The 25,985-nt window shown below is 41.7% G+C and overlaps 1 protein-coding gene across 5 annotated transcripts in view; it reads right to left on the bottom strand.

Annotated features, from left to right (window-relative positions):
* PCDH15 (protocadherin related 15) overlaps positions 1-25,985 on the bottom strand; it is a 599,860-nt gene that overhangs the window by 157,738 nt on the left and 416,137 nt on the right. For all 5 annotated transcript variants that reach the window (XM_069863953.1, XM_069863958.1, XM_069863956.1 and 2 more), the window contains 3 exons: positions 17,897-18,031; positions 16,983-17,132; positions 6,821-7,014 (listed from right to left, as the gene is read on the bottom strand). In XM_069863953.1, coding sequence (XP_069720054.1) covers positions 6,821-7,014; positions 16,983-17,132; positions 17,897-18,031 — 479 coding nt within the window. The remainder of the gene's footprint in view (positions 1-6,820; positions 7,015-16,982; positions 17,133-17,896; positions 18,032-25,985) is intronic.

Below are 25,985 nucleotides of genomic sequence, written 5' to 3'. Positions count from 1 at the left end.
TTCTTTGAAAGTAGCCCAGGTGCTCTTTGAAAAACAAAACAGGAAGATAATCAGCGAACACTCCACGTACAAAGACGACTCATAATCTTCCAGAAATACCGTGTCTGCTAGAAGAGCATGACAAACTCTGAGATAGTAACTGCTCCTGCCATGCACAATATCCACCTCTGGAGCATCCTTGTTGTGATTTGGTTTGCTACGTTTCTTTGGAAGACAGGCAACAAAAAATGTTGACTGAGATGATAATACTGGGAGAAGGTTGATGTACATAACTCTATAACAGGCTGCATCGATCTTGTGGTTCACACCAATAAACCCAAGCCCACCGCAGGCTAGCGAGTCACGGCAATACAGGAGACAAAACCCCCCTGTGGACACCTGGCAAACCCTTTGACTGCACTGAACTCCTAACCCAAATATCCCACAAACAGCATTCCAGTCTGCATGTCCAAGGCTCTTCTGGGAATGTGGACACCCACTTCAGACCCTGCAAAATCCATGTTGTAAACACACCTGCTATTCAACTGCTCCAGATTTAGAAAAAGAGGAAAAAGTGTCACTGAAGTTGAGACAGAGATTTAAAATCTGGCTTAAAGAGACCTTTCTCTTGAATCTTTGCTCAGTTATCCCATCCGCCTCTGTCCCGTATGTTAAAAAGAGTAGAGTACCCCTACCCCAGAACAAAATCACAGAGCGAATCATGGAACGGTTTGAGTTGGAAGGGTCCTTAAAGAGCACCTAATTCCAACCCCCCTGCCATGAGCATGGACATGTCCCACTGGATCAGGCTGCGCAAGGCCCATCCAACCTGACCTGGAACACTTCCAGGGATGGGGCAGCAATCCTGAGGAGAACAAGTGTTACACTGCGGGCACAGATTTTCTACACATAAGCCTATGTTAAAGTTAGTAAAACTCAGGCATTAGGGCTGTGGGAAAGAAACCACTTCAAGACAAAGTGATTTGTCCCAAATTTTGTTGCATTTCCCTTCCCGTCCTCCCTTGTTTTATCATCTAGAGCAGAGGGAGAGAAAAAAGAAAAAAAAGAACACATAATGAGGTTCTTCCTGCAGGACTAGCAATTCAGAGCATTCTGAGACTTCTGCCAGAAATCTTACAGTTGAAATAGCTTCTGTGTTAACTAACAGAGTTCATTAAATACCAAAATGCCACGACACTGATCGATATTTTGAATTAGCTGCCCAGAATGCTGACCGAGCACAGTCACCACTGTGTTAAAGATGCTTCCTACCACCCTTTGGCAGCAGGTCTCCTAACTCCATGCCACCGATCAGAGCTGGGCAGACCATTGCTGCAGCACCATGAAAAATTTCTTCCTAGTATCAAGTCTAAACTTCTCCTCTTTTAGTTTAAAGCCATTACTCCTCATCCTATTGCTGCAGGCACTGCTAAAAAGCTTTTCCCATCTTTCTTATAAGCCATCTTCAAGTATTGAAAAGCCATAATAAGATCTCTTCGGAATCTTCTATTCTCCAAACTGAACAACTCCCAACTCTCTCAGCCTCTCTTCACAGGGGAGGTGTTCCAGGCCTCTGATCATTTTTGTGGCTCTCCTCTGGACCCACTCCAGCAGGTCCATGTCCCTCCTGTGCTGAGGGCTCCAGACCTGGACACAGTATTTGAGGTGGGGTCTCACACCTCCTTCAACCTGCTGACCACTTTTCTTTTGATGCAGCCCAGGATATGGTTGGCCTTTTGTGCTCCAAGTTCATACTGCTGGCTCACGCCCAGTTTCTCATCCACCAGGATCCTCACACCCTTCTCCACAGGGCTGCTTCTCATTCCCTTCATCCCCCAGCCTGTATTGATACTGAAGGTTGCCCTGACCCAGGCGCAGGAGCTTGCACTTGGCCTTGTTGAACCTCATGAGGTTTTCACAAGCCCTCTTCTCTAGCTTGCACAGGTCCCTCAGAAGTGTCAACCTCACCACTCAGCTTGGTGTCATCCACTGAGGGTACACTCAATCCCACCATCTATGTCATTGATGAAGGTATTAAAAAACACTGGTTCCAGAACAGACCCCTGAGGGACACTGCTTGTCACTGAGCAAATCAAATCTCTTTTGCCTGTGATGGTTCTGCTGACCTCCATATCTTTACCTCGACCCATGAGCTTTCTCATCTTGTTTTCTCCCCATCCTGTTGAGGAGAGGGAGCGAGAGAGTGGCTGGGGGTGTTCCTAGCAGCTGACCACAGCCAGTCCACCACCTGTACATTAACAATACATACAAGTTGACTCTGATGAGCCTTCAATGTTAAACTATTGCACAACGAGCCATGTCATGACAGCCTAGCTAACAGCCGTCAGCGTCCCCAAACCCTGGCTACCAGCTAGTCCAGGACAATCCCGAGCCTCCCACAGACAGCGATGCTGCAAATACTGCCTAGCCACAGCCATGCCCCTCTGGAGCAAGTGCCGGACTCATTTCTGTCTACAAACAGGAGATAAGGATCCTCCTGTTTTGAACATAATAGCAAGGTCCTTTCTTCACTTAATCACCTTTTAAACAAGTACATAACTAGCACCAAAATACATCAGTGAATGATAAAGCCTTACCATCTATCATAACCTTGAGCATTTAGCAGTTGAATCTGCAGATTATCGGCTCAATGGATAGAAACAAAGCCCATGTAATCAGGGGAAGGTGGACAATTACAACTGAAGTCCATCATTCAGTGTACATTACCTCCTTATAATCTACAGTCACTTCCCTGACTTGCAGTCTGCTTTAAAATACGCCCTTCTATCCCACTAATTTTTCCGAACTGATGCTCCACTCTTACATCATTGTAATGAAAACCAAACAAAATGACACCAAATTCTCAATGATAAATACAACGAATTTGCAGACAAAACATCACTTGAGCACTGGGGCTGCGTATTTTCTTGGGATAGCTGCTGTCTGTGGATGATATACACATCCAAATAGCAGCAGTTTAGTGTGCATTTTTCTTCCACTGGTGAATATTTAATACAATACATTGTTCTGCATCGTTTTTTCCTGATCCTGCTATATTTTAATAATACCCAAGCTGATTTATTATCTATCAACCTCTAAAAAAATGGTTTCTGATCACCACAATAGTAAGCAAATTTTCTTCAGATCTTTACATTCAGATCACAAAACCAAAAGCACTAGTAGTCTGCAAATTAAAAGCACTATAATATTAAACAGTTCCTTTTTTTCATTTCCAGTCCATTTCTGATTAACACTTTTCAATTTTAACACACACACTCCCCCCATGGCGTGGGGAAGGAAAGGAGGCAGAGCTGAGCCTTCCAACAACTGCAGTCAGTGTCTTAATGCTGCGGGGATCGGTAAATATGCTGAGAACAAAACTGAGCTCAGGAACTGACCAGTGCTCAGGCAAGCATGCAAATACGGCTTTTATGCTATTCAGCTAAATGGAAGAGCAAGGAAAGTACGGTCAACAAATCACTGAGATTGTGCACCTGTCTCTGCTTTGACGCTGTGTGCTTTGCACAAACCATTTCATTATAAAACGCATGATGAGTATATTTCATGTGTGCTACAATATGTGGGATATTTTGAAACTTTGTGAATTGGAATATTTTGATTTAAGTAAAGTTTAATCTAATCAGCACTGTTTTTAGGAAGTTAGAAAGAACGTCCCTCTGATAACATGTTTTCTTTAAAATGGTTTTCTCCACACATCGTTTGTTCTTTGAAGATAATACCTTGTGTGAAGTATGATCTGCACTGGATGTCTGTTCCTCTGTCATCCCCTCTGTCTGCAGTATTTCCTATCCTAAAGCCAAGGTCAAACAGAGCTGAAGCCAGCTCTAAATGTGCAAGAGTTTTGACTGCTGTGAAGTTCCATAACATTGAAATGAGACCTTGGAAAGTAACAGAATATGCATAACATTTTTAGAAAAAGTTATACATATGCATCTAATTGGGAAATATATCCTGTAACAAGCTCTTGCCTCATTGCACACAATGGATGGAGAATGGAGATCACTCCTGCATGTTGCCCGCGCCCGAGAAAAGACGTTTGTTTTCTAAAACTCCAAAACGAGTCTTAGAGAGTTTGATTTGCCAACACTTTCAGTATCGTGTGCACCAATATATCTTTGTCCAAACAATCTCTGCACATGCAAGTCAAAGACAAAATGAAATTTTCCACTGTGCATTTCAATTATCTCATGTTCAAGCATTTTCTAGACTGAATTTGATCTGGCAAACCACTGTTGTCCCTAAGTGAAATGGTTGCACTGTGCAGGAATCTGAGGTCAAGGGAGAAAAGGCCAAAGTCTGAAATTAAATTATCTGATTTTATAAATGTTTTTCTCATTTTCCTTTTTTCAATAATGGAAACCGCTAGTCACTATATGCTTAACTAAAACTTCAGGTTTCAAGAGGTAAACTTTTTATACTTTGTAGAAAGTTAAACATACTTTACATAAACATCAGTAACTTAATTAATGACACTTGGTGTAGGTAGAAACTTTAATAATACTGAATAAAATATCTTGGTTTATGCACAGTCACCCAAGCACGGATTTGCCGCATCATCCTACTACACAAAACGCATCTCAATTTAAATGTGTGCTCAGAAAAGCTACACAGCTACTGTTCCTGAGCCACATTGAACAGTTTGGTGTTGCTTTGTGCAACCCAGCCAGTTTACATGTGACGACAGTTAGCCTGGCATGCCCTAGAGCAGAACCCAGATCGGGGAAAGAACACTTAGCATTTAAAATGACATCAAAATTATTTAGTTAGTTAGTTTAGAAGGCACACACCTTCCTGCCAGCACAGATACACAATGGCTGGTCAGGCCTAGCCCATTCCTAGGAGTCTCAAATACTTGTTACCACCTCCACCTAGGCAAAGTGAACCACCTGCCAAATGAGACGGCTTTGCATTAGAAGGAGCAAGAAGCTCATAGAACCCCAACTGCGAGGTACTAAGCACATCACAGCCAGAAGGAAAGAATTAAGATGCAAAAGGACTGTTTTAAAGTCTCGATAAAGGACTCGAAAAGGACAGTTTAAAGACTCCATGATCCTGTGGGTCTTTTCCAACCTAGTGATTCTGTGAAAGACCTCGGAGCTGTAGCTCAAACGAATTCTCCCTGGCTTTTCTCTGCATAAAATCATAGCAGGCTGCTTCAGGGACCACCAGCTCATTTCTGGTTTTGCAGCCTTACAGAAAGAACACCTGGAAGGCAGTGAAATCTTTTTATCCGCATGTCGCTTACCAGACAGCAAGAGTTATCCAAGATCTTTTTCCATGGCACCTTACCGAAGCTCCAGTGACCTTCCCCCCGTATTTTTTTTTTTTTTTTTACCTTCATAGACACATCAAAAACAGCTCTGGGCCCCAAATACCCCTCAGGTCAAGGCCAAGCTTGCCCTAGGGCCACCCATCCCAGCCGTGGGAACACTGCCTAGATGGCGTGATTTTTAGAATGCACATTAAAAGCCATGAAACAGATCACATGCTGTAATTCCATAAAAGGAGAGGCAAGCAGAAATGACAAGGAGAGCTTTTCCACTGGTGAAGATTATTGTAATAAAGACATTTTGAGAGAAGGAAGCACATGTTCCAAACATACATCATCAGAAGTATGTATTTTTAGACAATATAAAGATTTCTCAAACATAAAAGGAGCTGATAGCAATCAAAGCTGTATTGTAGGGGCTACTGTTGCTGGGGCCATGCGGCTGGATTGTGACTCTCTCTGAAGTGGGATAATTGATTTTTCTCCTCCACTTTCATACTAGGCTACTACTACACAAAAGCAAGCACATTATAGTCCACAATCTCCTCCTCAGCACTAGTAACAGCCTACTCCCAGCTACCCTAAGAGATGGCTTATCAAGAAAGCAAGCAGAGAGAAAGGAGAAGAAAATTCCACTGGAAGATTGTGTTACCAGGTATTAGTTTTATGAAGAATATAAAAATCTGAATACTTCTGTGACTGGAAAACACAATTATAAAATACGCGCAGAAGAGTATGAGATGCTTTATTAGAGACATGATAGAAGCAGCAGGTCCTTAAGAAAGCAAGTGACTGATATTTCACTTCTGTGTTATCCTTCCTTCTTACATTCCCCATCTGAGGAAAAGAGAAAAGGTTGTGGGAGATTTAAGTGCTGGAAACTACTGCTCTTCTCTGTCATTCCCTTTGGACTACGAGTTTGTCGCATTAACAATAACAGGCCCAGAACACAGGAGCCCCTTTTATGCACATCCCCCCACACCTTCGTGAAAGCAGGAGTGGATATCTTTTTTCTTTTTGAGAGTGTCTTATTCCATCCATGATAAACTTGCAGGCTGCTCTTCTCTATCAGCTAGCAGAAAATTTAGATTTTAGTGGGCACACAGCTTGCCAGGTACGTCCACTGTATGCTAAGTCTGGATGTCCTTGCGTACCCTACACCTGAAGAAAGGGTTTCCAGCTCAGCAAACAAATTATTTCTTATCCTTTCTGCATCACAGCAAGCTGCATTCTCAACTCTTCTCACTTGCTTTCTTCTTCACATCCCTTTACTTCAATTTCTCATAACAAATGTGCATGCACAATGACAGCACAACATGTTAACCTTGAAAATATAGACCATTACAAGTAAATGAAATGACAACTCTGTACTGTAAGGAAAATACAAATAAGAAACAAAAGGTGGAAGACTTCTAATATGACAGTTTTCCAAAATGTGATCCTTACACCAAACAGAACTCATTTCAGTGTAGAGTAACAGATGTAAGGGTGTGCCACACTTCTTAGGCGTCGCTAATCATTGATTAAAAAATTGATTATAAGATGCATTACCTTCTCTGCGCAGGAGGAGCACTATCAGATGCTTTGACAGTGAGAGCGTAGGATCGCCCCACTGACAGTACAACACCTGGAGCAATGGTGATAAGGCCTGTTCGGTCATTGATGATGAAGTCTCCCTGATCCCCAGCCAAAATTTCATATACTATCTGTCCATTAGGTCCCTCGTCCGCATCTACAGCGGTGAGCTGCAATTCAAAACCAGAATGTCAGCATGCATGGTTCAGGGTTGTAGTTTAATAGGTTTTATAAGGCAACTCGGTAGGGGTAGAGGAAGCAGAGACGAGGAAAAACTTGAACACCTGTAACATATGCTATAATTTCTAATTACTGTATAACAAGGGTACAATTTAAATGAAGGATAACAGGTGTAAAAACATCACGAGGCAGAGAAAAACTGCTTACCTAAGATTGCAAGCAAATTATTTTCAGATATGAATTAAGAAAACTTAATTACAATAAAGTTTATTCTCTGTGGACTGGAATTTGTAACACTTCCCATACAGGGGGGGTGGAGAGATACTCATGCTGCCAATCTAACGAGGGGATCACATTTAATTACTTAGAGTTCCCATCGCTCCTTACACTCTTCAGAGTGACAGCCTTGGTACTGTCGGAGATTCTAATATCCAGGTCTTGCATTGCAAGCCCTTCTTCTGTGGCGCTGGAGAACAACATTTGCTCTACTCGCTTGGGCACCTGCTCTCAAGGCAGCTGAGTGGAAGGGAAATGGCAGCTGTTCCCATATGGATCCACAACCATGCACATCGCCGGCACACAAGGCCAATTCCACGTGGTGCCATGATGTTACCTACCTGAAAGGCCACGCTTGTGCGGGAGGTTCAGGCTGGACATTAGGAAAAAATTTTTCACAGAAAGGGTGACTGGGCACTGGCAGAGGCTCCACACCGCCTCTCTGCTGGGACTGGGACTACTCTCACGTGTAGCATTTTGTGCACGTCATTGTACAATTTTGATTGTCAGCAAGAGAAAGATTTAAGGCCTAATATTTTAGACGCAAATTATAAAGATGAACGTGAGTGTGTTACTAGTGAAATGACAGGGTTCTTGTCTTGCCTGTGAGAAAGGCAATGGGATAGAGTCATAGAATCATCAGGTTGGAAAAGACCCATCAGATCATCGAGTCCAACCATTCCTATCAAACGCTAAACCATGTCCCCCAGCATCTCGTCCACCCGTCCCTTAAACCCCTCCAGGGAAGGTGACTCAACCCCCTTCCTGGGCAGCCTGGATCAACCCGCTTCTGTAGCATGTGATGCTAAATCAAACAATCACACACAGGGCCAGAAAATACAGCTCGGTAATCATATTTGTTTGCTTTTAGCCAAGTGTCAAGTAACAATGCCTCTGCCGTGCCATAAAGCAAATTAGCAGCAGTCTGAGATTGCAAATCAGACCCCTGTGGTAACACAGTCAGAAATAGGCACCCACACCTTGGGCTTGGCAGCTGACAACCCCACACCCTCACCAAGCCCTTTCACCTCTCCTTATTCCACATACGACATCACCCAGCAAACAGCTCACAGTGCCAATCGCTTGACCTGTATTACTATGATTGAAATTGCATTTTAATTATCTCCATATTCAGAAAACAAACAAACAAAAAGAACAGCACTCAGGTACATAGCGGCTAGAGTCACCAAAGTACCCCAAATCTACACCGGTACCTCTAGACTTCGTAAGGTGAATTTCTTCTTCCCACAGGGGCCAGTTTGCTCATATACATGCTGTTTTCTGAGCTGTCTCCTAATTTTGTATGACTATGTATCACCTTAAACAGCACATGGGATGATATGAAGTGGTACGAGCACATCTAGGAGGCACAGTCGCAGCAGGCAGTGGGAGCGCTGCCTGTGCATCCCGCTGACCGGTACCAACAGCAGTGGAGTGGAAATGACAGGGACTGATGGTACAGTGGGTTCCTGCTGCTCTCAGCTGCAGGCGAGCAGCTCAAGGTGGGAAATGGCAAGGGGCATCAGCAAGTACAGTTGCAGAGCACCCCCGGAAACCAATATGAAACCTCAGCCTCAGAAATGATTCCCTGCAGGACTCCAAAAGCACGGATGGAGAAAAGAGAACAGAAAATCTTCTTGAAAAGTCTCTGCTGGCCTGTCTGCTTTGGCTCTCTTGACACAAACGCTCCTGGGAGCGGGCAGCACCACACATAGGATTGCAAGTCCAGGGGTTAAGGGTAACACCTAATGACACAAAACGTTAGCAGCTGCAGTGAAGCCAATGGCAGGATCAACAGACACTGTCTCAGCCAGGGCCAGCTAACGCAGCAGGCTAAAGGTGCCTTCCAGACACCCTCTTCTTATCCCTGTGCCACTCTCAAAGTTGACAGCAGTGCAGACAGGCAGAGGAACTCTTTCAAGTCTCTTCTACATTAGGATATAAAGTAATGTATTAATCAACAGAGCATCACAGTCAACCTTCATCAGGTCACAGTCTTTCAGCACACTAACTACAACTTTCAAACCACCTTTGCCCAAGGATAGCTGAAGAACTGGAAGAACAGGAACCAAGTCTTGCAACTAGAATGAGGAGGGTGATGAAGAATAAAACCTAACACTGTAATGTTCAAGTTAATCATGTTTACATACAACATTAAACACCAAGGGGAGTATGTGAAAAACTGAGGGATCTGGCTGCTTTATAGGATAATCTTGATTCTTTATGCACAGAGGCTCAGTGAAATGTGAAATTTCATGTAACAAGTCAAATACTTGCTAAAAACTTAAGTCTACAATAGCTTAAAAAGCATAAATTAACTGAAAAACTAAAAGAGAAGCAATTGAGCTGTATTATCAAAAGCGGGGTTTACCTTCTTTGTTAGAAGTGGAAACTACAACTGCTGTTAGGGACAGACCTACTTTAAGGAGGACCAATCATTTTTAATATGGAACAGGTTTTACACAGCAGTCATCAGCTGAAAAGCATGCCAGTTAAGTTACTTTTCTCCTGACAATCAGTGTTCTGCTTCCTTCACACACAGCACAGTGATCCAAAGCAAATTTCCAAAACAGAAGTATTTACCTTTAATTTATCAAAACTGATTCGATTTCAATTTCTTTGTCATAGATGCTTCCCTTCAGCAATATAAAGTGATCACTGTTGCACTAGAACATGCAAATCTTCCTAAGTCATCCTCCTATAGTATTTCGAGACAGATGTAAAACAGGATAAATATTTGAAATGCTTCAAAAAAATCATCAAATGGAGATCACCTCTTAGAAGATTAAAAAACAAATTAATATCCATGTGTTAGTTTTTGAGAACATATCATCTCATGCAATATTTTCTCTTGAAATACTGATACAGTCATGGTGTGAAGGCTACACTTTTGGAACATGCTTTGCATTCCATCTATTTCAACGTATCAACTTGCAGTGGTCAGTCCCAACACAGCAAAACTCAGCATCTAAAACAAACTTTCTGCACCATCCTAGGCTTCAGAGCTTAAGCCCCTCTCAGATTCCATTTCTTTAATCACTTGTTCTATAGTTTCTATACACAACCGGATGTGTTCATTAATCTCACGAAAAGCAACTATCAAACTAAGTGACACAGTTAACAAAAGTACTGCAATAACCTTCTCTACTGAACTTCAAAAGTAACACACACAAAAAGATAAATAAAGGCTTTATGCAAAATACAAAGTATTTAACGACTGGATTTGGAACAAGGCCAGGTTTTACTAATACAACATGGAAAAGGAAATAATTGTCTACACAAGTACATAGATTAATAAGGTTAATTAAACTTACAAATACTGAATGCTTTTAAAGATAAGTCATTTGAATAAATTTTTGGGGGCAAAAACAGGTATCAAAACCGGAATTGAACAGAATTAAACTTTAACAGCTGTCATGATACACGATCCTATGAATTTCATCTCCAGCTGTTCCAGAACGCTAGAGCTTCATAGTTAACAGGATTCCAGAAACACAGTCTAAAATATACAGGAAGAACTAAAAAACACGATTTATTTTACTTTCCTACAAAACTTTTTGTATCCGGCAGCACCAGCTTCATTGCATTAACATCTGATGTATTGACAGTTCTGCAAAATAGGTGTGCATTCTGCTGCAGTGAGAAGTAGTTTCCTTGGAAGGAAATGGAGACTTACAATGACGGCCTTAGAGCTGACCAAGACACATTCATGGCCACCAGGTAAGCTCTGGTTAGATTCATTTTCTACTTGGGGGAAACTGGGCTTCAACCTTTCCACAGCAACACCCGTGTGACCTGAACAGATAAATTGATTTCCAGTCTCTTCAGCAGCCCTACACTCTTCAGCAAATGAAAGCAAGTGAGTGGAGAGGAGGGAGCTGGCCTCTTCTCCCAAGTGACAGGGGACAGGACAAGTGGAAATGGCCTCAAGCTCCACCAGGGGAGGTTTAGACTGGACATTAGGAAAAAAAAAATCACAGAAAGGGTCATTGGACACTGGAACAGGCTGCCCAGGGGAGGGAGTTGAGTCACCTTCCCTGAAGGTGTTTCAGGGATGGGTGGATGAGGCGCTGAGGGACATGGGTTAGTGTTTGATAGGAATGGTTGGACTCGGTGATCCGATGGGTGTCTTCCAACCTGGTGATTCTATGATTCTAAATGTTCAGCAAAGTTGGTCTGACTCATACTGACCTAAAGTGAATCCTGCAGAAACCAGTCACACCGGCTGGCCTCCCATCACTGTCCTTTAAATGAGGGCAAGTCATGGCTCCAGAGCCACACACAGCACACGTTTATGTTGTTTAAGTGTCAAGGCAACAGTAGAGTTGCTCTCCAGAGATGCACAACAGTAGAAAACACTGAGCTACCACAACTTACACGGGAACTACACGCCCTCTTCATCCTTCCAGGGCTCAGCCGTACAACTCAGCCACTAGTCTCATTAGGAAAAGCAGTAATGAGTTTCTATAAATCAGGCAAGAACAAGGTCGTGATGGAGACCTTCCTAACCCTGAGCTAACAAAATGTAACACTAACATACAGTAGGTAAAAATACTTTTCCAGTATCTTCCTTCAGATATGTCATAAAGTCTCTAACCATTAGATTTTTACTTGAGTATATAAATGCATTTACTGAGAAATGCAAGCATCATCCAGTTTTGTTTTCTGTTTCTGCTAATGTTGTTTACTTTGTAGTCAGAAATAAATACACCGATGGACTGAAGGCAAAGGTTTGCAAAAAACCCACATAAATAAAGCCTTAAGTGTGGTTTGGAGGAGACTTTTACAAAGATTTCTGCCAAATTGCTCTAGGGCTTGATACAAAGATGCGCGTTTAGGAGTTGTAAACCACAAGCATATGGCAGGCTGCAAACAGCCAAACACGCTGCTAATACCGAATGTAGCACGTGTCTGTACGCAAGGACGGCTCGAGTCACATGTGCGTATGTGCAGGGAAAGAAAAGAAAATGTTTGCAAGAGACAGAGTGATCTGGCACAGAGAAGCTGCTTTTGAGGCAACAGCAAAACGGTCCCAGGGGAGACATTTATTTAATGGCTCTAAATAAAATTTGTCCCCGTATACAATTGAAAGTACTGTTACCGCTCAAGACTAGTTCTACTGCAAGTAAGAGATAAGTGACAGAAAATTTACTGCCTGCAGTTGTACTGTCTTTAATCTGTTTGCTTTCGTTTCTGACCTTCAGTACAAGGGCTGTTTATGCCGTGATGTGTGAAGCGCTCTGTGTAACCAAGATCTGGGGCAGGACCCCCAAATTACCTTGCCTTGATGTTCTCAGGTGATACTTTCAGCTTGCACAAGGTGAATAGGTAATACACTAATTCACTGCATAGCTTATTTTCCATTTTCAGCCCTGGAGTTATTGAATTGTTCTTATAAAAGAGCCCTGGAACACAGGTCATACCTCTGCAACAGGAAATTACGTAGAAATTAAAAGATACACAGATAAATTAAAATAGTTATTTTGGTTTCATAAATTTAAAGCAGAGTAAGAACAGCTCATAATTCTTAAGGCCAGTTCAGGAGTTTTTCTGGAAAGAGAAGATACATAGCCCAAATCTCTTCACAGGCCAAGGAAGTCTTTGACCTTCATGCAAATTTATGCAAAGATTCAGGTGCATAATGTTTTTCGTCATCCTCTGTCCCTTCTCAGCTCTTTCAATATCTCCTCAATTTTCTCTGTGCCTTGCATAGTTTATGCTGTATTTAGAAATGAGAGATGTCTAAAGAAACAAAGTGGATTTAAATTACTTATGTGAAATATTATTGCATTCCAGCTGCATGCTCCAATCATCACTGCACAACCAGTTTAAACACCTGAGTCACAGGAAGAAGGTATTAACAGAAAAGTGAAAACCACTATGGCAGAATTATAACAACATAAAAAAGATGGAATTGAGTACTTTACTAGGCTTTCTTGTGCTAATTATTGTTTACCACATATTTAACTGTTTTAAAAGGCAGATTTCTCAATCAGCTTTTCTCTCCCTCAGGGAGCAAAATAAAAAAAAAAGCAGAGGGAAAATTCAGACTGGAAATTCCCAAACTGAAAGGGACAGAATACACGGACATTTAAACTTAACTGAGAAAATATTCTCCTCAATCAAGGCCTCAAACAATCTTACAAGTATGCAGAGTAGACAACTAAAATAAAACCTTCCCAAACCAACCCTGTTTTCTACATACAAACCTGTTCCCGCTGGTTTTGCTCACTTCTCTAAAAGGCAAGAAGGAAATGAGGGAAATGCCTTGCTCTAACCATCCAGATGGAAAAAAAAGAACAAGTCAAATTTCACTTATAATGAATTTTTTTCTCTGCTATTTGTGGTTATTTTCAAGCAGAGCCCAAGGAATTGTTTTTAAACATTTTCTTTGAAGAGTGCACCAGACAACAAACCTAATTGAAGCTATTAACTGATGTGTTTGAGGGTCTGTGGTTTTTTTCAGGAGTAAAATCAAAATCACTTCCCACAAAATGGGACAACAGGCAAGTACAAACTGGGCTTGTTGGTAGATTTTTATACAACCGCACTCAAAAAAGGCACGACTGCAAAAAAGAAAGAAAAAAAAATCTGAATCCCTTATTACTCTCAGGATAACAAAAGTGGCAACTACAAGAGAGCACTTACACTGCTGTACCAGAAATTCACATTTTTGGAGAAGGATGACATGAAACACTTTCTTGGTATCTCTCGAAATAGGTCTAAGTAGAGAAAAGTGTAAGCCAGCCCTTCCGTGTAAATGATTATGAGACCGTACAGATTCATGGAGGTCACGGTTCTTTTTCTAACCTACTTTCTTTGATTAGACAAAGTGGTTTTTACAGACGAATCATATCTGACCTGGGTCATTTTCCTCTGAGAACTACCACTACCACTGCTGATTGTCACCTCACAGTAGAGAATCTCAAAGGATACTTAAACTAATGATAAGACAAAGTTGCAAGATGAGTTTGTTCCTCATACAGAGAACAAGCGAAGTATATCATCAACATCATTGTATTACCCATTAAAAGAAATAACAGATGTCTGTTTTCCATTTCAGGAGGTATTTATGAAGCAGAAGCAAACCCTGATGGGCATTCTTGGCACCACAGCATCCACAGCTACTGAGAAGTCCCCAAGACAAATTCCTTCTCTCACACACCGGTAACGCTAAAGGAAAGATTCGGTGCCTGCAGCCTGGGCAATATAACAAGGTAAGCAGCTTCCCACATACCCCAGCAGCCTGGAATCATTATTCCAGGCATTATCACAGCGTGCAGAAATCTTAAGATGACCCTTAGCACTTTTTTTAATGTCAGTTTGTTCATAAACTTGGATCATCTGGCAATGTACGGCTAGCTGAAAAACAAGCCCTCTCCCAAAGCAGTGAAAATTATCTACCTGCCGCCTCTGATCTCATTATAAATGCACAGTCTGAAAGTTGCCACGAGTTAACCTCGCAGACAGAAGTGTGGAGGAGGGAAAAAACACACTCTCACAACTCTTTATGTTTCCCAAAATCATTTCAGTTTTTTGCAAAGGCAATTTTAAGGCCTGATTTCCTCACTACTCTTTCCCAACTTCACGCCATTCTAGAAGATACCTGTTGCGGATCTACTCCAGACATCAGCCAAGTTCAAAAGTTGTGCACAATATTTACATCTGAATTTATCTTCTTTTTATTGCTGCCCTTGTGGTTTTTCACCCTTGCCATGTTTCTAATCTGTATAATTTCACTGATTGATGCTCTTGGTACAAGCAGTTACATGGCATCAGTACGCGAAAGCAAAAGGTAACTGCTGTGATGGGCAGTGGAGAAGCAGGAACATAAAGAGTATCTCATGCCAAACCTGCTCACAAAGAAATAATTTGTATACTCACTAAGCTAATTCTCATGGCACAAGCTAATGCAGATGGCCTGGAAGAGCTGCTTCTTCCTAGATGGAACAATATATTAAGGAATTTGCATTCCAGCTCTTCACACACATCCTGGGTGTGAACGTATTTGCAACTGAAACAGTAGAAAGTATGAACCCTCAGAACAGCACATTCCTCTCCAACACAGCAATACTTCAGCATTGCAACAGTTTCAGAAAATCACAGTAGCTGCACTGCATCATCCCAAATATCACAAACACAACACTGGCAGCTCAGAGCATCCTTAAAGCCAGCCTTGAGTACCAAAAAACCCCTCTTTTCACACATGCTGCAAACCCCTTTAGCAATACCATCTACCTAACGTTTCCTGGCACATGCACCTTTAGGGAAAATCACTTGGATACTCGCATACTTTTAATCCATAGTACACCACTTTGCTGATGCCCTGCACAACAAAAGCTATGTCACAACCCTGTAGACTTCTTCTTGGACTAGAGTGCTTATCTTTAAGAGAAAACCCTCAATTTAATTTTTTTTCAGCGCTGTCTGTATCTCTGTACCCTAAATACCAACGTATTGTACTCACAAAATCCACATGTTTATATGTGGAGTTTAAGATGTGCAAACACAACTGCTGATGTCAAGCCCTAACTACACAGATCTCCCGAGCTCTGCCTGCCTTTTCCTCACTCAGGACAACAGTATTTGTTCTCATCCCACCCACACTCCCCCATAGCCTTGTACAGAGCTCCAAGGAACTTAATTATCTTTAAAACTTTTGTCTTTCCCTCAAACGCTGAAAATGTCCCCATGACTCTCATTGATGCTTTTAAGCACTTGTAGCCCAGACCAATGATGAAGTGCTTAGGGATATGACTCAGCAGTAAAAAGGTATGGTTGGAGTAGATGATCTCAAAGGTCTTTTCTGACCTAACAATTCTATGATTCTGTGACAAGAATAACGCTAAGGAAGATCCCAGGACAGCAAATGCAGCAAGTCAATACAGTCCAAGCAAGGGCATATACCAGAACAGATGCTGAACTCTCTCCTAGTACTGTTAAATCACTGCTACCTTCAAATGCTTAATTCCAGATTGTATTTCAGAAAAAATGGTATTCAATAGCTTAAGTCAGCAGATGATTTTTTCCCCCAATACTCCTACTGCCTTCTTCTATCCATAAATGCTGACCTGCGCTAACATCATCTTGTCTTCTCACACATCTAGATGGGAAGAACTCAAGAGCATGGCTGAGGTCCTTAGAAGAATTGCCACTAAAAAAGCCTTTTTCCATTAACGTCAGTGCAAACAGTGTTCACCTCCCGCCTGCACCGAAACATGAATCAGTGCTCGCAAGCTTTAATTAAAACTGCTTCTCTCTCTGGGCCTGTGTTAACACATTTTTTTATTGTTCATGTGTTCTAGAAACAGACGACTTGGGCTTATGTAAAAACCAGAAATTTTTACAACATGGTAAGGCATTTCTGGTTATGTTCTACTGAACTGTTTACCTCTTCGTTCAGATGTTTTATTTCAATATCACTCTAATACAGGAGAACATCTCTTTGGAGATTTTTTAGATGAAAAAGTTTTTGTAAAACTTCAAATGAAACAACTGAACATCATTTAAGATAGGCCTATTGTTCAGTATTAGCAACTTTTGAATAGCTACGTAACTAACAAAGTGGATGGAGACAAACTTCATTTCTAGCTGTTTTCAGTGCATTTCATTTGTATTAACAAGACCATCTACTGCGAACAAAAAGTGAGTTATCAAAGCTAATAAGAAGACCTGAAATTACCTTTATAACGCCTTCCCCAGGCCTCATATCTGTATAAATCTTGACACTGTATGATATATTGGAAAAGGCTGGGGAATTATCATTTGCATCAATCACCAGGATATTGACTGTCACCGGGATGCTCTCCTGTACGCCATCAGAAGCTGTCATCTTCAGGGGAAATAAAAACAGAAAAAGCAGAATGGGAACATATTTTAATGGTGTTTTCTTAATACAACTCCAACTATGAAAAAATACAGTATGGGAACTAAAAATCAGCATTTTGTTTTTATTTGCACTTAAAATTACAGAAGGCTTCAGCTGAACTGGTGCCTGCAGTGTGCAAGGCTCAGGACAAAAGGAAAATGAAACAATAGCTTTAAAACATACTGTACCAACTTAGCAGGATAAAGGAAAGGGAATAACTGTTTCCCAGGGCTGCGGTCAGCCCCAGGCTGGGATCTGAGCTGCAGTCCCCAGCTGCTTATTTTTTTGAAGTATTGCTGACTGTGGTTTACGTTAGCCTACTTTATTATTTTGCACTAAAATAAAGCAAAAGGCCACTATTGGTGTCATGTTGCTAGGTGAAGGACCAGAAGAAGGCAAAGGTGGCCTCAAAGGCCACGCCAAGTACAGAAGAGTAAACAGACCGTCACATGGAAGGGTGGTGAGGAGCAGGATACAAGCTAGGGATCATGGAGAAGATGCTGGTAGGAGGATCTAAAATGTTGCTATCAAACCAAACAAAGGCATTTTGGAAGAGCACACAACTCCAGTTATCAACTCCCCCTCATCCCTGGTATTGCTGCTGCTCATCCTTCACCATTTTCCTCCTTCTGTGCCATTTTAATGACCTACAACAAGGTTACAAGTAATAATTTTCCACCACCTGCTCTGAACAGTGCCTGACAAGGCTTCGAGTGCATTTAGCTTACCGAGAAGGTGTAAAGCTGCTGGACTTCTCTGTCAACAGGCTGCAGTAGGGTGAGGTAGCGGGTGATGCCACTCTGAGTCACAGTGAAAAACGTAGTGTAATCGTTCAGAAAGAGGTGGAGCTGGGGATCCTTGGTCTTCAAACAACATGAAAAAAAGAGAGCATTTTATTGTAAATTCATATATACTATTGAGTTTCCAGTTAACCAGTGCAAGTGCTTGTTTCAGTTGAAACTTAAATAAGCAGAAAGGAAAAATACTGTGACTAACTGCATCTACAGAATTTTTTGAAAAAAGTGGAAAATAACACTGCTGATGTAAAAATCTAGTATTCTTGAAGAAAGCGTATTTTTTACATATTTTTAGGTATAGAGTGAGTAAATCCAATAGTAAACAAATACTCGTATCTGCTAGTTTGAAACAATGCTTGTTTTCCGTTAAAACAGTAATTTTTAAGACAAATACAACTTACTAATCCAAGAAACTGGATTCAAGCATTTGTCTTCAACCACATCAAAAAACAAAACAAAACTGATCTTGAATAATGGAGCAATAAAACAGTTGGTTTGATGCAATGAAAAACGATAATCCTATGTGTTGAAGCATATCACTAAACAAATGCTGTTCAGAAATTCTCTTTTTGTCTCAAAACCACTCATAACATTGATGCAGAAGTATGAGTCTTGGTTGATCAGGTGAAAACCATAGTAAAGCTGCTGTGGGATAATTGTCAACAGGAAGTTACATTTTAAGGTTAAAAAAAAAAGTAATTCAAGGTGTTGTGAATTTGTTGATGAAGACCTCCCTAGGTAGCCTGCTGGGAATATTTTTGGGTCAGGATGTCTCCAGGTACAATCAGGTGAGCACCAAGTGTTGCAGTTATATGTATTCAAAGCCATGCAACAACATAAGATACGGCAACACCTCATGGATCACCCTGAGCAACCACTCTGGAACTCATCCTTCCATTTCTATCCTCCCACCTAGCACGGTTGGCAGATTGTCCCACTCTTAGTGCTTAATCTGCCATCTGATGGGTTCCAGCACAGAGCAGGCAAAAAGGGCGTGTAAGCTCCATGTGCCCTGGTGCTTCTGAATAGCCTCACAAATAAGGGCACTTTTCCAGGATATCCATGTCGTAGAAATGACAGAAATGTGAATTGTGATGAGGATGAACTATCTCACCATCTCCCCCCATCTCTTTAAAGATACTGCTGAGTTATTAAACTCATCAGACTACAAAGATCACACCACTACAGTTAAATTCTGAACCAAAGTGCATTACCTTTTATCGCCTACAGCATTCCAACAAACATTTGTCTCCCTGTAAGTAATCTGGTTAATTTAACCTGACTTAATGTGCTACTCTCAGTTATTAGTTCATTTCTGTTGTATGTGGTGAGGTTACAAAAGAGGAATGCAAACATGCTCAGGTAAAACATAAAAGGCTGGGAGAAGAGTCATGCAAAAACTGTGTGGAACTGACCCAAATAATCATAGAACAGTTTGGGTTGGAAGGGACCTTAAAGATCATCCAGTTCCACCTCCTGCCATGTGCAGGGACACCTCCCACTGGATCAGGGGCTCCAATCCCCATCCAGCCTGGCCTCGAACACCTCCAGGGATGGGGCAGCCACAGTTTATACCCATTGCCTCTAGTCCCATCACTATCACTCCAGGCCTTTGTGAACAGCCCCTCCCCAGCTTTCTTGTAGCCCCTTTCAGGTGCTGGAAGGTCGCTATAAGATCTCCTTGGAGCCTTCTTTTCTCCAGGCTGAACCAGAGGATATATCAGGAATAAAACATAACAGAAAATGCAGTGGCTGCACAAGGCATATCTTGAGTATTTTATCAGCTGCTTTCCAACAAAGTTCTACAGAACCTGCCCCACGTCAAGCACAAGGTGCAATGCAATTGGAAACAGCCGGATTCAAACAGTTATTGAAAAAGTAGTACTACATTCTTCTTCTCTGAACATTTTCTCAACTCAAATGCAAAACACTTCTAGAAGGTTTACTCCTACCCTGCCACGACTGTCATTCCTACACAATTAAAAAAGAAAACAGACCACCGGAAAATTCCTGAACCCCAACAGTATCACGGGCACCAACACTCTTGCTAACTCTAACGTGCACTGAGTGTCAAAAAGAATAACCACAAGGACAGATACAGTACAACAGAATAAGAAAGAGAAACTCATTTTAGCAACCCAAAATATTCTAACGCACATGCATTGGCAGTCTAAGATTATACTATTTAAATGAGAAACCGTTTCAGTTGCTGAAAGCTACGTGAAAGAAATATCAAAGTGTTCCAAATGAGTGGTTTCCTATCACCTACGGCTTTGCAGCAGCTATGCCAGCTTTCAGTAAAATTAAAATTCATTTTTCCAGCTAGCAATGCAAATGGCAATCTCTTTTTTTTCCATGAAAAATTACAGAAGGTAATTGCCAATAATTGTTCACTTTGTAGACACTACAAAGTCAGTAAAAAATTTAATTTACAAAACCCCTGGTTAGTCATCACAGCTCTTGCCTGGCACGTCATTTTGAACACTAATAAACAGTATTTTTTCCCTAATTCGTTCTGAGAAAACCCAGTGATGGAGATCCCATACACTCTTCCACTAATCCATCCTATTCCTTAACTACACTTGTGTTAGAAATTTCATCCTAATGTCTAAGTAAAAATTACCTTTACTGCAATCAACACCAATTTCTGCTGCCTTTCATGCGTGTCAGACCTATAAAGCCATTTATTTCTTTAATCTTGGCTTTGTTATGATTTTACATTTTTATCCCATTTCATGCTGAAAGAAAGTCTGCTCAAGTTAACTGTGAACATTTGCTGTGGCAGACACTGTGAGAGAGCACAGCCATGGGAAACAACCCATCTATGTTGCCAACACTATTCCCAATATTTAACATGTTTTTTACAATTGTTTTATTTTGGAGCCTGGACTTAAGCACTGTGATTCCTGACAATGTTGCTGGGCCACACAGACTACCTTGTCTCTGATAAATTTAGCATGTAATTTTAAGGAGAAAATGATCAGAATCCACACAAAAGAGTGTACATGCAACCTGTGAAGATCCTTTCAAGCACACAGTTCAAACTCAATGTCGTTTACAGATTTCAAACTGACTAGCAGATACTTTTTAAATTAAAAAAAAATACTTTCTGTAATACGTATTACATTATATTATTGCTTCCCTGGGCAACCTGGGCCAGGGCCTCCCCACCCTCATGGTGAAGAAATTCCTCCTTATGTCTAGTCTAAATCTGCCCCTCTCCCCCTGGGGTGAGTTTCCTGCATCTTTAACATCACCATTAGTTACCCAAAAAATAACCCAAAGGACAGCCTCCAGAGAGGTCTTCCTGATGGGTTTAGTCATAAAGCCACTTAGCTCAGCAGAAGCCAAGGAGGAGAACAGATCAATGCTATGGTAGTGATTCAATACTAAGATTTTTATTTTTTCTTCTTAAGTGAAGAGATGCAGAAAAGAAAAAGCCTATCTTTATACACCCTAAAGAAAGAGAAGGAGCCTTTTTGTCTTGCTTTTCCCTTTTGTTTGTCTTAATAATGATATTAATGGTCTGTTGCATTTGGGAAGAATATTTCCTGAATTATTATTTTGCAGCGCGACTGTTAGAGTGCCACAGAAGTGCTACAGAGGGAGAGCAGTATAATAAGAACTGTCCTCTCGAAAGAATACCATCTGCAAAACAAGTTCCAACAATAGCAGTGAAAGATATAAGCAATCAGGGAAATATTAGAGAAAAATGCTTCAGTAGTCCTGCATAAAAAATCCATTGTGGATGTATCATTGAAAATACATAACTCGCATTTGCAGTTATGTTTAAAGGTTATTTTATCCATTATTTGGCTCTGTCCACTCAGGTTGCTACCGGGATACCTTTCTGTCAAATAATCATTCTTTAAAATAGCCCAAATCTTCTCTGGAAACATGGATGTTGAGCAATCATCTACTTATTTTGACTTCAACTTCACAGACAATGGACGCATAAGCCAAGAAGCTGGTCTGGTAGAAAAAGATTTGGAGAGGAACCAGTGGTAATAGCTGATGTGTGCCATATGTGAGGGTGCTGGCCTCTTCTCCCAAGTGACAGGGGACAGGACAAGAGGGAATGGCCTCAAGCTCCGCCAGGGGAGGTTTAGGCTAGACGTTAGGAAAAAATTCTTTACAGAAAGGGTCATTGGGCACTGGAACAGGCTGCCCAGGGAGGTGGTTGAGTCACCTTCCCTGGAGGTGTTTAAGGCACGGGTGGACGAGGTGCTGAGGGATATGGTTTAGTGTTTGGTAGGAACGGTTGGACTCGGTGATCCGGTGGGTCTCTTCCAACCTGGTTATTCTGTGATTCTGTGATATTCCGCTGCCCACGGATGCTGCGCTGGGCTGCAGGCATCCCCAGAAGCATCGGGGTTCCTGCACGGGTGCATTTCTGAATGTATGCTGGGACACGTAAAATGCTTTTGAACACATGCTGGCACACCTTATAAACATGACATGAATTTTGTGTTTTAATGAGCAATGCACAAACTCCAAGTTTATTTATCGAGGCACTGCATGTGCAATCAGTAAACACCTCGGTAGCTGAGTAGTACATCGTGGAGATGAAGGCTGACGAGCTTCTTTAAACTTGGAAGTGAATTCCCAGGCTTGATTTCTCTGTCGTTTTTAAAGACAGACTCGACCAGATTCGGCAGGCAAGGCAGGAAGACAGTAACTGTGCAGCTTTTCCACCAACCCTAACTACCAGAGCAGAAAAAATTCGTACTCTCCCATGGAAGGAAAAGAGTGAGGAAGCAAGTGGCTCAGGAAGCCCTATGTAAACATACTGTTTAAATTCCTCGTCTTAGCTTTAGTTTACTCAGGCCTTAAGGTACTCATGTGGTTTAATTTAATTTATGCCATTTAAACAGACTGCTTAATTATATTGCCCCTTGCAGTGCTGCTCTAGTTAAAGGTCTGTTTGCAGTGTCACATCTATAAATTAATTTTTGGAAGGTTTACAGCAGGACCCTATTATCATTCCCGCAAGGTTTTATTTTAGAATGTGTTTTGTTTTTCTCTTAAGGTACATGGTTAAGATGACCACTTTGTTCATGCACTTATTTGAGGACAGGGAGTTATTTTAATATGAAATACAATCTCAACTGATTTGTCAATTAGAAGACTGAATACATTATATTTAGCCAGCATCAGTATTGGATACTAACATGCACAAACACGTAGAGGATCTATGTCAACTTCTTAGCAGCAATCCCTAATTACTAAATGCATTAATTTATGAAGATACAATGAAGCCATCAGAGCATTAAGACCTGCAGAAATTAAGAAGAGCTACCTGTGCTTACTAACCCACCCTGAGTGACCATCTAGTCCCACCAAGAAGGTACCTATCATTTCAGCTTGGTCGTTTGATGTACGAATCATCTGCCACTGCTGCACTCCCAGCCTTCCTCAGCTGGAGCCCTCATGCCCACAACAGGTTACAAGCTCTATGTCAATCAGTGCCACATGTATAAACTCACAAGCAGTTAAATTTCATAGAATCATAGAATCGCCAGGTTGGAAGAGACCCACCGGATCATCGAGTCCAACCATTCCTATCAAACACTAAACCATGCCCCTCAGCACCTCATCCACCCATCCCTTAAACCCCTCCAGGGAAGGTGACTCAACCCCCTCCCTGGGCAGCCTCTGCCAGGGACCAATCACCCTTTCCATGAAAAATTTTTTCCTAAAGTTCAGCCTGAACCTCCCCTGGCGGAGCTTGAGGCCATTCCCTCTCGTCCTGTCCCCTGTCCCTTGGGAGAAGAGCTCAGCTCCCTCCTCTCCACAACCTCCTTTCAGGGAGTTGTAGAGAGCAATGAGGTCTCCCCTCAGCCTCCTCTTCTCCAGGCTAAACACCCCCAGCTCTCTCAGCCGTTCCTCATCAGGCCTGTTCTCCAGCCCCCTCACCAGCTTCGTTGCTCTTCTCAGGACTCGCTCCAGAGCCTCAACATCCTTCTTGACTTGGTTCTCTCTTCCCTCACATCCCTGTTATACCCGCATCATTTCACAGCGCTATGACGACACAAGCCAGGTGATGCCAAAGGAACAGGAACATCTGAGGACAAGGCTGATCACCACCACTGTGGCTGTAGGCAGATCTCTGTACATCCTGAGATAAGTCTACAGCACTCTGGAAAGTGAGCGGATGCATCTCCTCTGCCAGATTAGACGGATCAGATCTGCTTGGCCTTAAGCATCAATAAAACACGCAAGAGAGGAGACTGATACAGAATCTGGCACCAAGTTCCTTGATTAATTCGTGTTGCTGAGACAGAGCGGCCCTCCCCAGCCCTGCATCTCCCAGGCTTGGTAATGACCACCCGTGGACCTGCTGCTGGCCCTTATCCCTCTGTACCTAAGGGAATTGGTCTGGAAGCTACAGAGCCATCCTCACAGCAAGGCAAAGGACAGAACTTGACGACTGCCAGCCAGATTGTACTGCAGCCCTTCTGCCTGTGCACACAGAATCACATCCCAGCAGGGCCAGAGATTTTCAGTATTTTGTCCTCACTTCAGATCAGGTGGCGCATCAAAATTAAGTCCTTATGCCACATAATTTCCCAGTCTAGAAATCCTCGACAATTATCAATCATGCAACACTGAAATATTACACTTTCTCAATAATAATAAAACTAGTTCACTGGAAACCTTTTGTCTATGTTTCATTTTGTGTTGTGTGACTTAACTACATTTTCAGAGGATGGTTCATTTTCACTAACTTCACCAAATTCCTCTGATTCATTAACCAAAGAAAATACAAACATCATGTAAATCAACCAGGTGTTCACGATGAAATAACTTCTGGACCCCTGAATTGTCATTGCCTGTGGACACCACATTTCAGGTCTATTTGACACAGGAATATTTAACAACTCCTAATCAGCTGCCTAAAGCAGCTTGTGTTCAAGAATGATAGACTTGTTTTTCATTACTGGATTATTTTCAGTTATAGTAGTGCTCCCAATTCAAATACTTGCTTCAGACTGGAGAGATTTTTTTATTGTTGTTATTAGTGATGCAAGTAGAACCAAAAATATTTGGGCCAAACCTCTGTTGAAATTTCTAGTGCAGGCAAAAATAAGCATATTAATGAACAATCCTACTCGATGTCCAGAAATGGAGAAGAGACAACAAGAAGATGTGGAGCCCTGTGGTCAAACTGCTTGTGAGGAATTTCAGAACGTTCCTCAAACCTGAGGTAATGAACTTGTACTGACAAAGTCAGCAACAGAAAGCACTTTCAGTGGGGAACTTAAATACTAAGATTCCACTACAACCTCATGAAGTAGCTTGTTAAAGGAACAAATTACTTTTTATATGCAGAAGTTTTTGAAATTAAGTGTTTGTATTTTGAGAGCATGCAAATATCATGTGCTATAACTCCTTGGTAGTTACATGATTCTTTCAAAGAGTCAGCCCAAATTCAGGATTGAACAGTTTAAAGTAATCTTAATTTTCAGTCTTGTATAAGACCTGATATATAGCTACATGAAAGAACCTTGTATTGTGCGATCTGCCTTTGACATCTTGCGGGTAGGGCTGTGCAACTGCTAAGGAAAGGTTAATCAGAGCACTATTAACAACCACATGAAAAACCTCTGGAGGTTAATGAAGCCCAAAGTCTTTCTGTCATTTCTTTAGCATTCCGATATCATCTACCGGGAATCGGGAGAGTGTCCCAAAAAACAACCAGCGTGGAAAACTGCTTTATAAATTTAAATGTGTGAAGTAGGACACTGAATTATCTTCAACCAAAACAGTTCTTTAGATTAATTTGAAGCCCAGCTGACTCAGCCCCTCCCTCACCAGCCATGCTACGCCAACATCACTTCCCACTGTGGACTCTTTATACATAGCAGGATTTTCCTAAGGTCACTGCAGCTACAAAGCCTTGAAGGCAAATACCTCAGTCCTTGCAACGCTGGCAGACTTGCAAGCAAAGAAACGCCACCAACACACTGCGGATTAACAGCAAGATTATTGTACTATTTTCTGCTGCCCATCGCCCAAA

This window comes from Phaenicophaeus curvirostris, chromosome 9 (genome assembly GCF_032191515.1).
Source record: "Phaenicophaeus curvirostris isolate KB17595 chromosome 9, BPBGC_Pcur_1.0, whole genome shotgun sequence".
NCBI lineage: Eukaryota > Metazoa > Chordata > Aves > Cuculiformes > Cuculidae > Phaenicophaeus > Phaenicophaeus curvirostris.
Note: the sequence above shows the minus strand (reverse complement) of the source record. Positions and strands in the feature narration are given on the sequence as shown.